Genomic DNA, 14,614 nt, shown 5'->3' with positions numbered 1-14,614 from the left:
CTACACACTGGCGTAGCTATTTCATCAACTAAATATCAACTATTACAGTAACAACCCTCAAATGTTCACTGCAGTATAGGCTACAGTAGTTTAATACTTTGCTCTCTTACTGTTTAAGCCTATTGGCCTTGTTTGTAATAGGCCTAACATCATTTTGTGGTTTTGTCCATTATATATTTTTTAAAGGCACCGCTTGACTATCCAGTGTCTTCACTTTAAGTTTATTCTCTTTCCATTCACTAGTGCAGTTAATTTCTGTTGGGCTAGGATTTCCCACACGCGGATACACACAGTGCATGCAGTGGTGGAGCGTTATAGGCGGTAGACTGGATGCTGTCATTTGTCTGCTTTTATGACTTCTGCGGCTTACACGGGCGTTAAAGACATTCTTTCGCTGTAAAACTGCAATAAACCCCCACTCTCCTTGCCCAAAGAATTCGCACTGAACAAAGGGGCAACGCGCCAAAAAAAACGCTTGTCCCAATATAAGACTTTCCTTACCTCTTCGAATAAATGTGTCGAATTTCGTGCACCAGCTCTAATCTAATTATTGTCCAAAGTTGCTATAGACTATAGCTTAGCAGGCAACCTCATGTGTTATCAAATGTAGCATAGACCTGTCTTTTTTGATGGAGAAGCCTCAAAAGATTTTGGCATATCCTTACATGCCTGTCTATCCACAACAACCCAATTTCAGGTAAAATACAACTCCATTTATTACTCCTGTCGTGTAGGCCTATCATGACATAAGTAACAGTGATCCCATTGCATGGCGAACTATTTCGTGTAATTCCAGCTCTAATGATAAATTAGGTGTGTGTGTGTGTGTGTCAAAGCGCACGCTCCTGTGTTCAGTTTTCCTGTCAGCCTCTAGGCTTCAAAACAAGCCTGTGTTAGGACTTGTTTTATGTCAAACTGAAGTAACTCAATACTTACTATTTGTATTTTATATCATAAGATTAGATAACTGTGTCATGGCTATTCCTATTATCGAATACATCAACATTCAGTCCATTCATGTAAGTCTAAAGCCTATAGCAACGTTGCTATTACAAACGATATAATTAAATGTCACCCAAACATGTTTTCTAAACTCTATTTGAACAATTTGATTAAACCCCTTTGTTTATCATAAATCATGCTTTTTAATCAGTTTATAAGCTATGTATCTCACACCGAGGAAAAATATATGAATCGACGAGGGCAATATTGTCAAGACTTTTTCTAACTGAATAATTCGATCACTGTATTGCAGTTGCGGACCCTAATCTTATTTTCTCGACCCGAGAGACTTGAAAACATAACTCTCCGTCGTCTCTAAGGTCCGTCTTTAAAAAAATAACAAGAGAATGAACTCAAGTCAAATAATTGAAACAGAGCATGCTTGTCTAGCGTTAGCATCTATTTCTCTCAATAATTCAATTCTACATTTAGGCTAATTGATTAATGTGATTGTTTATGGCCAATCTGATTCAATTCATCCACTGCATGTTCTTTATACATTTATGAGCATTAGTGTTATTATTTTTGCTTCAGTATAGTACAGGCTACTGTGCAACAAAGAACATGTGTTGCGGAGGCAGATTGGCAAGTATGTGACTTTGTGCGTGCGCATGCGCGCTCGCGCGTGTGTGTGTGTGTATAAACGCTCCCTATTTATGTAGTCCGTCTTTCTGTATGTGCGCACGCATATGACAATGTATTAGCTTGCGATTGCGTTTGTGTGGGTACATGCGCGTATGTGAGAGTAGTTTCAAGCGAGGATTTTTAAAAATGAAGTAACGTTTTTTTTCTCCCTTAGTCCTCTACTCCTTGCTTTTTATTGGAGGAAATTTGGTCAGCTGACATTGTCATCTTGTCCATCCTAGAGTGAGGCTTTAGCAACAACATTCGGCTTTGTACCTTGTGTCTTTATTGGTGTCTAGAAATACATTATAAAGAAATCATTCAGCGTGCCGGTATTAAAAGATAGACTGACAGAGAAAAAAAGAGAGTGACTTAGTGTGAGAGAGGGAGAATAGAGAGAGAGGTGAGATTGTAAGGGAGGGAGGGAAAGAGAAAGAGGGAGCAAGGGAGAGAGGCAAGGTATGAATTCGTATTTCGCAAACCCGTCGCTCTCATGCCATTTAGCTGGTGGTCAAGAGGTTTTACCTAACGTGGCCCTAAACTCAACTACCTATGACGCTGTTCGACACTACTCATCCTACGGAGCCGCTGTGGCCCAAAATCGGATATATTCCTCGCCTTTCTATTCGCCCCAAGACAACGTAGTGTTCGGCTCGAGCAGGGGACCGTACGAGTATGGATCCAACGTGTTTTACCAAGATAAGGACGTGCTGCCCAGCTGTAGGCAGAGCAGTTTGGGACAAGGTGCACAAACCTCACTCCCCCAGGATTACCCGTCTGATCCGGGCAGGAACGGCTCGCAGGAACAGAAGGGGAACATTCAGATCTTCCCGTGGATGCAGCGGATGAACTCTCATAGCGGTGAGTATTACCAACTCATAGAGATAAATTAGACGAGCTGGCCCGTTTTACGACTAGGGAAGCTACGTTTTATCACCCCATAAACCATTATACTACAGCAGCACCCTGTCGCCGGCAATAAAGACCTTTTATCTTCGTAGGAAATCCCTTTTGGACAAATCTCCGTCACAGTCCATCCTTATTTCCCTTAAAACAAAAGAGTTTATAGCATTTAAGTTCATATTTTTTGTGACCCATAGCAGAGTTCACGGAATTTTAAGACGAGTATAATCTCTTCAAATATTACTCAGTAGACTGGGTTCCCCTGATAGCGAAAGTGTGTGTGTGTGTGTGTTGCGTCAGTACATAGGCTACCACAACTGTTGTTTATTTAGATAATTGCAAAACATAGGCTAGCATGAAAACCGGACACGATCCTAGACTGCGAATGATTATGAATGAAGGCCTATATCGATTATTTCCGTGGGTTTTTGTAATTACGTGTGTTTGGATAGTGCAGGGTTTCCCAAACTCGGTCCGAGGGACCCCAAGGGGTGCACGTTTTGGTTTTTGCCTACCCTTATACAAATAATCGACTCATCATCAAGCTTTGATCATTTGAATCAGCTGTGTAGTGTTAGGGCAAAATTAAACGTGCACCCCTTGAGGTCCCGAGAACCGAGTTTGGGAAACGCTGGCGTAGTGACATTGCATATAGCTTACTTTAAAATATATTTCCTGATTATGCTAATTTAAATTGTGTTTCCACTCAGGAGTTGGATACGGTTCTGACAGACGAAGAGGCCGACAAATTTACTCCCGGTACCAAACTCTAGAACTCGAAAAGGAATTCCATTTCAACCGCTACTTGACGAGACGCAGACGTATCGAAATCGCCAATGCACTCTGTCTCACCGAACGTCAGATAAAAATCTGGTTCCAGAATCGCCGGATGAAATGGAAAAAGGAAAGCAATCTAACTACGACTCTCACCGAAAGTGGTTCGGCAGGGGTGAGTCAAGACACGGGTAAAGAGGACACAGAAGAGGCGACAGAAGAGAAGAAAGAATGAACGAGTTCCTAACTTACTATATGCATCAATCCGCCGTTCTGTGAGGATAACTTAACTACCTATCAAGTAGCCTACCTATCAACTATTGTTTGGCACAATAAAGAAACTAGTGTATTAAAATATGTGGCTGCGTTAAATGCAATGTGGACGCTACATATCTTCAGACATCAATGTTTGCCTTTTTCAATTTCTTTCTGTATTGGATATGAACATTTCACCGTGACCAAATCATTTAATTCCTTACTTGACATTCCCTTGTATACCCAAACTGTGTGTAACGCGAAGACATTCATCATTATATGTTCTTAAATGCTGTTTGACAGCAAAGAAAAACAGTGGTTCTCAGATGTCCATACACCTATGATGTTGGCAATATGTTTTACAAAAGTAATTGTCATAAGATGTGAAGGAAGGTATAAGCTTTACATCCGCTTGAGTAACCCATTTACGTTTTTTTCGTTTTGCTGTTTTGTTGTACGAAAAAACTATGCTGAATAATAACGACTCACACTACCTAAATTGTTGATATGTTTGTAAATATATGTATATCTATATTACACGCCTTAGTCCTGTGAGAGCATTCGTCCGCATCCCGCACCTTCTTTGTATTAGCTAGCCTACTTTATTTATGTTTAGATTATGTACCAGTAGGCTAGCCTACATTGAGTATGTGGTCAAATCATAACTGACCGATGTGGCTTGAATTGTAGCGTTAGTTGAAAATCCGAAATAAAACAATAACAGTGATGAAGGCTATGAAATTCACTTCAAGTCATATTTAATAAAACTGTTAATAAAAAAAAGTTGTCGTCCATGTTTTTGCGCCCATTATACCATGTTGGTCTAGTTCTCAATTATAGCCCTCCATGCAGGTAAAATATGTACATTATCCTTGTTCACGTTTTTTATTCGTCATGTAACAGACCCAAAGCCAGCCACCCTATCTATATAATGGTTCTTCCACGTTATCCGTGAATTCAAAGCTTCGCCACTTAAAGAAAAGAGGAGCACACTAATTTTGTCAAAGCAATGCAGTGAAGTATTTGAATAGTCACTTCAAATAGCTACAGAAATGTTGGAAGATGTGGATGGGGAGAGTAGAGGAAAAGCAAATCCCACAATTCGATATAAAATCACCGCTTGAGAGGCCTGTCTAATTGCTATGTCTAAATATACTTCCATTTCAGCTTACACGGTATGATTTAACGTTTTCATACGTGTTATTAATAAAATAGGCCTTCTTTTTTTAGAAAACTTGTCCAGTTATGTGACTCATGTCACACACACAAGCCAATTCAAACCAGGAGATGTTGCAGTTGTTTAGATGACATTCTGTTTGCGCTCTACCTTTTCAGATAAACCAATGATGCAACTTGAATAAAGATAATTTAGGATTACTGTTATTATTATCACCATTATTATCAACGTCGGCATTATCATTCTAAGTAGGCTATCAGTCGTTGTAGGCTATACAATTACGCACAATTACTCACGTCGATTTCGAATTCTGGCATATCTGCCTTATCGAGAAAATTGTTCCTGGTGGCCTTTTATAGTTTGGAGACCAACTGCCTGCTCTATGCTACACTTTCAATGATGATTTTATATCTATAGGTTGCTGGATCGAATCCCCGAGCTGACAAGGTACAAAAAATATCTCGTTCTGCCGCCGAGCAAGGCAGTTAACCCATTGTTCCCCGGGCGCCGAAGACGTGGATGTCGATTAAGGCATCTCTCTGATTCAGAGGGGTTGGGTTAAATGCGCAAGACACATTTCATTTAAAGGCATGCAGTTGTACAACTGACTAGGTATCCCCCTTTCCTTATCCCCCTTTACTATCGGTAGTTTTGGTAGTAATCAATTAGTTTGTCTGCAACTGGTTATAACAAACTTTAACATTAGGCCTTCAATGCAGTTCTATCCTATGACAAAACATGTTATATGCAGATACACACCACACAAATGTTGTGTTGTTGTTGCCAGGTAGATTACTACATAGTTTGCATGTGGGGGGGCTTGTGTGTTTTATGGCCTTATCCATCCCTGGCACCAGGTGACGCTCTCGGCCTTTCGTCCAGCACTGCACCGCCAGTGCCCCAACAGGGTCCCCGCTGCCCGGATATCAGGCGTTTCTCCTATTTCCATCAATAACCTCCAAGTGTGATCTAACCAAATGTATGACTGGCCGATACGAGCACGTGATTATTTTTAAACATCCCATATTTGGGCAATGGAGAAAAAAATAAAAAAATCACCCACCTATAAATCGTGGTCATTTTTAGGATAAAACCCCATGAACTTCAAAAGAGCTACAAATCAAACGCAATAATAATAACAAACCGTTACAACTGCTATCTGTGGGCCTACATATTTTTACAATTATCGTGTTAAATAAAAACTTGAATGCAATAATTTAGTCCATATAAATGCTTCCATTTCGTTTCCTTAGCGTTTTCTCTTGAAATGAGCTCTTACGTAGCCAACTCATTGTTTAAGCAAACTCACGAGGCGTCAGCCTTCGCTTTGCACAACCATGGATACGGCTCTAGCTCCGAACTCAACGTGTCCGGCTGCTGTGGTTTTGGAGGGCATGATCACCGGGGGTCATTCGCGTCCCCACCGTCCTCGAGCTCCCTTGGCATGGTAGAGATGAACTCTGGGCTGCATGGCAATCCTGGCGACCTTACACCACGACCAGAGTCTTCCACAGGAGACGCTTCCCAGAGACGCCACATGAACGAGCAGACAAGCCGCCAGGGTTCTCTAAATCTCGGACTGTATTGTCGCAAACCCGAGACGGACTCGGATTTCAGCGAAATGCATATATGCAAGACTCAAACAGGCGAGATCAAAGTCGTAAGTTTGCAACCCGTCCAGCCAGTAAGACAAGGAAACAATTCTACTCAGCCACAAACCAGCGAACCGCAACCACAAATATATCCCTGGATGACGAAACTACACATGGGTCACGGTAAAGTTGCATGTATATCTTTTCTTTATTTTGTACAAAGGGAAGTTTTTTTCTCACACCCTCTCTCCTCCATGTGTGTCTCTATTTTTAACCTCCTGAGTCCATTCACAGTTTTTCTTTCTTGAGTTTTATAGGCTGTATTCGGAAATAATAAAACTCGCAGTCGTAAATTTTATGACAAAGTCATCAATTGCTCGTAAAAATGTCCTGTTACACCGAAGAAGCGATCTGCGTCCAAATTTATGACAGGGTAATTGGATAAGGGAGACACAAGTCCCTTAAAAATCTCAACAAACAATGTTTTCATTCTACTTTATTTAGAATCAAAACAAGATAGTATGATAAGTAGGCCTATGCTTATTTTGAGGAGAGTTGAAGGGTGAGATTGTGGATTCCACTGTGCACTTTAACTGAACGTTTATAAAATTTGAATAGTCTACTCACTTGCCATGGCAACTTATTTTGTGTTATGTAAGAGGGCATGTAACCTACTTTAGAGGCTCAAATAATATTTCTGTAACTGTAACGACCTTGTTCTTGTTTTAGTTGTAGTTATAATAATAATGTTTATTATAATAACAATAATATTATTAGTAATAAGCCTACTAGTAATATGCTTTCATTGTAGTTTCATTGAGTGAACCCGAATGGCCACCTTTTTGCCTGGGTTTTGGTAACTCACGCAGCTCCACATTGATTACCATTTATCCAGCCATCCAGCTATCCTCATATAGGCTATATTCATTAAGCCATACAGTAACATTCAAATGTTAAAGTAATCTTTAACATGAGGATATAGTCACAGAAGAGGCTGTGTTTTGCTATTCATTCTTATTAATTGATATGCTACAAGTCATTGCATGTCCATTGACAAGTTAAGACATATTTTAAGTGATAATGTTGAGAATGTTTCTATGAATTGTCACATTTCCAGTGTGGTCACAGATTATTTTTCTCTCAATTACACTCCAGAGGCTGACGGTAAAAGGTCAAGGACGAGTTACACGCGCTACCAAACTCTGGAGTTGGAGAAAGAGTTCCATTTCAACCGGTATCTGACGCGTCGTAGGCGTATCGAGATCGCCCATACTCTCTGTCTGAACGAGAGGCAGATCAAAATCTGGTTCCAGAACCGACGAATGAAGTGGAAGAAGGACTCAAAGCTTAAAATTAAAGAGTCAATCTAAAACATGGAGCCATTTTCAAACGTTATCAACGTTCCTTAGAGATGTCATTCAAAGACTGTCAGCACCACCCATGTTTCCAAACAGTGACTTTTGTGATGCGATGTTTCAGTGTGATGACAAATATTGAACATTCTTCGATTATGGATCTGATTATGTAATATACCTGTCATTTGGTTTGAATGTTGTATTGTTTTATTTTCTATCTTTGAATATGTACTTGTTCAGCAGAGTCTTATATAACTTGTGAGAATAGAAACGCTTGAAATATATTAATTAGCGAAAATTGTAACATTTCACCACTTACCTTTTTTTTACCTTGAAGTATTTTAAAGCTGAACGTTTTATTGTTATTATCGTATTACTACTGCACTATCACTATTGTTTTCTTCGTGAGAGGTGCCTATTATTTATATAAAAAAACAAGGTAAATAAATTCCTTGTAGTTTATCTTCAAACTCCTTAAGTATTTATTTTCTGTTTGTGTTTTTTTACCAGCCCCGTTTAAACAACGGTGAAACATAGAAACATTTTAAGATGTAACATAGAAACATTTTAGTAAATTGCGAGGGCTATATCATTCTGTGATTGTATTTAAAATAGTCCACATAAAATGATTGGTTTTGGACATAAAGTGTCGTGAGAACAGTGATATACTTAAACCTTACTATACATTTCGTAGTTAACATGTATACTGTGAATGGTTTCCTCATCTGAAAAGGTATATTGTATTAGGCTACCTAACTTGCCAGTATAGGCAGGGGCTTCATATTTGGGGGAAACATAACATTTGGCCTGATTGTTGACTAAGATCTGACCTAATGTGCCAAGTATGATCATGGGATTTGTTTTTAAACCTCAGCATTATATTTGTCACAAATCATTATTAGCAATTTAGAATATTTTGTAAAACACGAAAAATACATGTAGTGGCAGATTACTGCTGAGAATTGGGCAATAGCCCAACATCCTACATGTCCTGCAAATTTCACATTACTTGGGAACATGGGCAAACAAAAAGACAATCTGTAGTCTAGAATTTATGTAGGCCTAATGTGTAACTTATGTTCACTTCAATAATGATTCATTATTAATGTACCTAAGGTTTGAAAGTGAAGAACACAGACGTGGTATTGTTTTTCTTCTGAAAACGTATCTCTCCAACTAATGTGAGATTTTGGGTTGACATAAAGGTTGTCATGAGGCAGGAGACTCATGTCCACAATGAGTAGCTAACAATTAAACAATTTTCTCGTTTCCGGCGGCTGCCACAAAGCACACAAGTGTCAGAACCTTTTCTCATATGCTACACGGTTATAATTCCTCACATATACAACTTTGAAGGCCTTGTAGGTAAAACAAATTCACATATTACATTTAACATATTCTTGACCAAGTTTCTTTTCGCTTTTTAGAAATAATAATAATCTATTGAGTGGTTTAATGGAGGATGATCTTCTGGAACGAAATGCACTTGAATTACCTATATTAACTAGAACAGTTAGCACCATACTATAGCTTAGATTTAAACTTGCTCATCTTGATTATAGATAGCTGAAGTTTAATCTTTGAAGTGGACTGAAATCTTGAGGAGAAAGGCATTCGTGCTATGTTTGTGTTTCAAGTAATGAAATAAAGATGGGTGAATTTGGGGGGAAAAAAACAGCGTCGTATGTGCTTCATATTACAACTATGTATTTTGAATGTGTCACGGGGAAACCGGGGTGTGGGAAAGTATAATGGTATACTGGAACTTTGTGCGGCTAATTCAGTAGCGGTTTGATTAGCCAACTCCAAGAAGAAGTGGCAGTTTTTTTTGTCTTTGGCCCTTAGCAGTTCTCAACGTGCTCGCTGGTTCACTGTCAGGCTCCACTTCCTTAGTAATTGTTTATAGTACAGACGGATGCCTGTAAAACTTTATGGCCCGGTCGTGTCATAAAACTTTACAGCTTTCCCTAACACCGCTCAAACAACGACAGTTGTTTTCTGTCTAGCGAAACAGATGCACTTTCAGGAAGGCTCTGAATACAGGAGAAAACGCTATTTCCATTTGATGTAACCAATCTGTTCATTTTGCTAAAATAGTAACTTAATCACCCAAGATTGACAAAATGACTATCATTTTCCCAGGGAAAATAAAACTTTTAATCAAAACCCCAAGCAGCAGTTGAACTAGAAAGATATTATTATCTTAGGCTATTTCCAGGAACATTCAACACAATATCTAACTTATGTGACAACGTAAAAGCTTTCTCTTGTCGTTTTGAATGATCCACCAACTTTGGACCCGAAACTATCATTTATCATTTATTTGATCTCAAAACAGGTCCAAACATGATTTCTTCCTTAATGTCACATGTTGTCCATATCAAAGTTTCTGACGGAACTTTTCGATCAAAAACACATTTATGGAGCCACCTTTGAGCGAAACATGCACTAAAGTATCACTTTTGCATCGATCATTTAAAAAAACGCTGGTTATAGAGCATTCTGGTTTTGTGTAATTATTGGGGTCAACTATCTTGTCTGTCTGTAAAAGTAGCCTACATGCCTTCCCTCCATGATCCTACACCGGGAGCAGTATGACACCATGTAACAAATCCTCAGGAGGAACCTCTGTAGCAGTCATCACGCAGCATCAACCTTGCTGTCTCAAACATATCAACACAGGTAAACAGTGCTGGACAACCCCTCCCCTCCTCAAGCCCTTTCACATGTGAAGGAGTCCTTTCCACAAGAGGATAAACTGGTGTATACCTTGCAGTCTTCTGCAACTTCTTAGTACAGTATTTCCCCAACACTGTTTACATGTCAAACCCTGTTCCATGTCAGAAAGAATGAAACAAACATTACTCACCTCTTCATTATTGTGGTTATAGTTCCCCCAAGAAGTCGTACGTCTGACATACCTATCGGGTATGTCAGTTTCAGACTTGACGCGTAGAGTCGTTTTTTTTGTTCTATTGGATAGCCTGCTTTTTAGTTTCCGTCTGTCTGTCTTTTGTACTTTTAAACTTTTGGAGGTTGTGTATGCAGAAGGGCCTAGGGCGCTGACCCTGAGTGGCTCGCGGGGAACACGTGATGCCATTAAAGTAAGTTTTATGGTTTGGGAGAGCTGACAACCCAGTCCTCGATATATTTACATCATATGTAATCTTAACTGTCGTGAATCGCAGCTGTTGGACGCTCGTATCTGAGTGGACGGTGGGGTATGAGGCGTTTAGTAAGGACTATCTAGCCCTCAATACTCTGCACTCTCATCGTTTGACTCAGGCAAATGGTTCCCAGACGGTGCAGTAAGTTAATAATCTTGTTTATCTTGCTGGTAATGAAATAGACACCTGCCCCTTGTAACACCAGGGGGGTTAATTAATACTGTAATTTTAATGTTAGCCTGATAAATGCCGTGGTGATCTGGCGCGAATGGTTTTCAATTAGGCTCTTTACATGTTGGCATTTTCTCTCGACTCAGATTACTTTTAAAGGTAGACTAGTTGAATGTGGTATAGATGTGATGCTGTGGGGGTTAACAGTTCAGTATAGGCTAAGTGCGTTTCATTTAGGTCTTTGTAGCTTGTAGCATATCGGAAGCCCCCTGTGTTCTCTTGACGTATGTGGAGTTGTCGTTACATAACTAGACGTCAACATTGCAATGTGATTGTCTTTGAGTTAATTTTGTTTAGTTGATCCAGCAATCAATCAGCTTTGATTCAGCAATCACCATACAAAGTTAATAGAGTTAATAGCTTAATGTTTTTAAGGGAACATGAACATAAAACAAAATGGGTTGATTAGTAATGAACAAATAATAACTCCTTTAAAAATTCAACATGGAAGCAATTGTAGGCTATCAACTTAGTTTCAAAAGTTAATCACAGCTCACTGTATTGAATAGTATTGTGCCTATATGTCTGTGTGAGTGGGGTGGGGGTGGGGGTGGGGGTAGTCTACAAAGGAACCATTCTGCTGCTATCAGGCTACTTACATGCTAGGTTTCTATCCAACTTGTCGACAGATATATATTCTAAAATCCGCATAAAGGTGTATAGTCTACACAATGAGATTATTATGGATAAGAGCAAGAATATTTTTTATTTGTCAAACGGCAGTCAAGCAGAATAAGACCCTCTATATTTATTGGCAAGGAGCATCAACCACCCTGTGGAGCATCAACCACCCATTCACCACCCTGTGAAGTTCATCATAATCTAATTTCAGATGTATTCTAATAAACTGCATGGTTTCCCGAGTCTTAGTGGGAGGACACACCATCTCATCGCGTGACTCCAAGTTTACTTCGACATTATGGTTATTATTTCAATATTTTAGCATAAAGGCGTTTCCACCACCATTTCTCGCACAATTAATTTTACGACAAAAACAGCTCACCATCTCGAATGAACAAATTATTTGTCGCATTTATAAAATTGTACCGGAACTCTCTGTTTCCATCACAGCTGTCGTGATTTTAAAAAAATAATCTACTCGCATAACAACTTTGAATGGTAACGTGGTTTGTGATAGCAAGTATTCAATCTCAAAGTTTTTAGCATAACAGCCGGTTGGACCATTACACCCTGTGATGCCTGCCAGTATCGCAGGCTCCCATTCATTCATTAGAGACTCCCGGTCCTTACTGAAAACAGGAACAGATTGTGTTAATTTTCCGGCCCTCTGAATTTAACTTAAAAAATCCCAGCTGGGTAGGCCTAGTGGTTTGCTTGTGTTTAACGTTAGATGGTGGCTTGCTGTTAGTTCAATAGACAGGTTTTACAAGTGGTGATTTGTTTCTTTCTTTGTTTGATGTTTGTTTTGAATAGTTTCCCCCAGAGGCTGTATGGAAGTTTCCATGAGTAGCCTAGCTAAAGCTTCACCAGTAGCCTAGGAAATGTAGACAGGAGCTCATTTCTGAATTAATTGAATATCAACAAAAATGTCAATATTGCTGGAATACATTTTTTACATGACAGATACAATCAGGGCCAGATCCCTATTATGGTTCAGGATATAAAGATTGGGTCATGTGATGTCATGTCTGTTTGACTACTCTCTACAGACTGCTGCAATTCTGGCCTCATTAAACCTCGGTGTCCCTATACCGGGACAGTTTAGCTAACGTGCACTAATGTGATTAGCATGATGTTGTAAGTAACAGCAAACTTTCCAGGACATAGACATGTCTTATATGGGCAGAAAAAATAAATGATTGTTAATCTAACGGCACTGTCCAATTTACAGTAGCTATTACAGTGAAAAAATACCATGCTATTGTTTGAGGAGAATGCACAACAACAGAAAACTTTTTTCACAGCAACTGGATTGATACATTCACATCTGAAGCTAAATAATGTACTTACATTCAGTAATCTTGCTCTGACTTGTCATCCTGAAGGTCCCAGAGATAAAATGTAGTATAGTTTTGCTTGATAAAATATATTTTTAAATTAAAATGTGGGACTGGGTTCTACAGTTTGAACCCCTGCTGTCTCTGGCTCCACACCCACTCCACCCGGCCATCTAGATGTGTGAAAGTTAGTATATAAGCTAATGATCCATCATGTATGACATTCCTGGGAGTGTGTAAACTTACATTTTGTATTACCATATCATTTTTGTATGTTCGCTGTAGTTAGGAACTTGAAAATATTGACCAATTCGGCACATTTGGGTAGATATTGTTCAGTATTGCAATGCTTCACTGGATCAATCTGAAACTTTGCACACACACTGCTGCCATCTAGTGGTCACAATCTAAATTGCGCCTAAACTGCAATATTATATTATGGCCTTTCTCTTGCATTTCAAAGATGATGTAACAACAAAAAACATAGAAAACGCATGTTTTTGTTGTTTGTATTATCTTCCAGATCTGATGTGTTATATTCTCCTACATTCATTTCACTTTTCCACAACCTTCAAAGTGTTTCCTTTCAAATGTTATCAAGCATATGCATATCCTTGCTTCAGGACCTGAGCTACAGGCAGTTAGATTTGGGTATGTCATTTTAGGCAAAAATTGAAAAAAAAAGGGCCTGAACCTTAAGAGGTTTTTAACATAACATTGGACAGGTACCTGTGATATTCAACGTTATAATGAGACTTTAAAAAATACGACAGGCCACCGCTATACATTTTGAATGATCTTGACTCTAAAATGAAAAGTTTATTTTGTTATGAGGTTCCGCAAGGGTGTAATATGGTCATGTTGGGCATGTTTATAGCATTGTGTAATTTAAGTAACAACAAAACTGCTGGCTTCAAATGTTCAAATGTTATTTGCCACATACACATGGTTAGCAGATGTTAATGCGAGTGTAGCGAAATGCTTCTGGTTCCGACAGTGCAGTAATATCTAAGTAATCTAACAGTTCCCCAACAACTACCTAATACACACAAATCTAAAAGGGGTGTAATAAATATATGGATGAGCGATGGCCAAATGAGCGGCATAGGCAAGGTGGAATAGATGGTATAAAATAAGGTATATACATATGATATGAGTAATGTAAGATATGTAAAAAATTATTAAAGTGTCATTGTTTAAGGTGACTAGTGATCCATTTGTTAAAGTGGCCAGTGATTGGGTCCCCATGTAGGCAGCAGTCTTTCTGAGTTAGTGATTGCTGTTTAGTAGTCTGATGGCTTGAGATAGAAGCTGTTCTTCAGTCTCTCGGTCCCAGTTTTGATGCACCTGTACTGACCTCGCCTTCTGGATGGTAGCGGTGTGAGCAGGCAGTGGTTCGGGTGGTTATTGTCTTTGATGATCTTTTTTGCCTTCCTGTGACATCGGGTGCTATAGGTGTCATGGAGGGCAGGTAGTTTGCCCCCAGACTGCACCACCCTCTGGAGAACCTTGCGGTTGAGGGTGGAGCCTTTGCCGTACCAGGCGGTGATACAGCCCGACAGGATGCTCTCGATTG

General features: G+C 39.3%; 2 protein-coding genes across 2 annotated transcripts; both read left to right on the top strand.

Moving 5' to 3' along the window:
- The first annotated feature begins 1,842 nt into the window (after positions 1 to 1,842).
- LOC110494228 (homeobox protein Hox-C6) lies at positions 1,843 to 4,285 on the top strand. The gene is made up of 2 exons (XM_021569133.3): positions 1,843 to 2,487; positions 3,240 to 4,285. The coding sequence occupies exons 1-2, from the start codon at positions 2,088 to 2,090 to the stop codon at positions 3,536 to 3,538; spliced, it is 699 nt and encodes a 232-aa protein (XP_021424808.1). The 5' UTR covers positions 1,843 to 2,087; the 3' UTR covers positions 3,539 to 4,285.
- Positions 4,286 to 5,207: 922 nt separating this feature from the next.
- On the top strand, positions 5,208 to 9,357 carry LOC110494227 (homeobox protein Hox-C5). The gene is made up of 2 exons (XM_021569132.3): positions 5,208 to 6,510; positions 7,483 to 9,357. The coding sequence occupies exons 1-2, from the start codon at positions 6,003 to 6,005 to the stop codon at positions 7,695 to 7,697; spliced, it is 723 nt and encodes a 240-aa protein (XP_021424807.2). The 5' UTR covers positions 5,208 to 6,002; the 3' UTR covers positions 7,698 to 9,357.
- Positions 9,358 to 14,614: the final 5,257 nt, after the last annotated feature.

Source organism: Oncorhynchus mykiss, chromosome 17 (assembly GCF_057628025.1).
Source record: "Oncorhynchus mykiss isolate SJ-2025 chromosome 17, ASM5762802v1, whole genome shotgun sequence".
Lineage (NCBI taxonomy): Eukaryota > Metazoa > Chordata > Actinopteri > Salmoniformes > Salmonidae > Oncorhynchus > Oncorhynchus mykiss.
Note: the sequence above shows the minus strand (reverse complement) of the source record. Positions and strands in the feature narration are given on the sequence as shown.

What these genes read in the sequence shown, in the direction of transcription:
- LOC110494228 (XM_021569133.3), top strand. Translation starts at nt 2,088, where the DNA reads ATGAATTCGTATTTCGCAAACCCGTCGCTCTCATGCCATTTAGCTGGT. An exon ending in GCGGATGAACTCTCATAGCG is followed by an intron (nt 2,488 to 3,239) that starts GTGAGTATTACC and finishes GTTTCCACTCAG; the next exon opens with GAGTTGGATACGGTTCTGAC.
- LOC110494227 (XM_021569132.3), top strand. Translation starts at nt 6,003, where the DNA reads ATGAGCTCTTACGTAGCCAACTCATTGTTTAAGCAAACTCACGAGGCG. An exon ending in GAAACTACACATGGGTCACG is followed by an intron (nt 6,511 to 7,482) that starts GTAAAGTTGCAT and finishes ATTACACTCCAG; the next exon opens with AGGCTGACGGTAAAAGGTCA.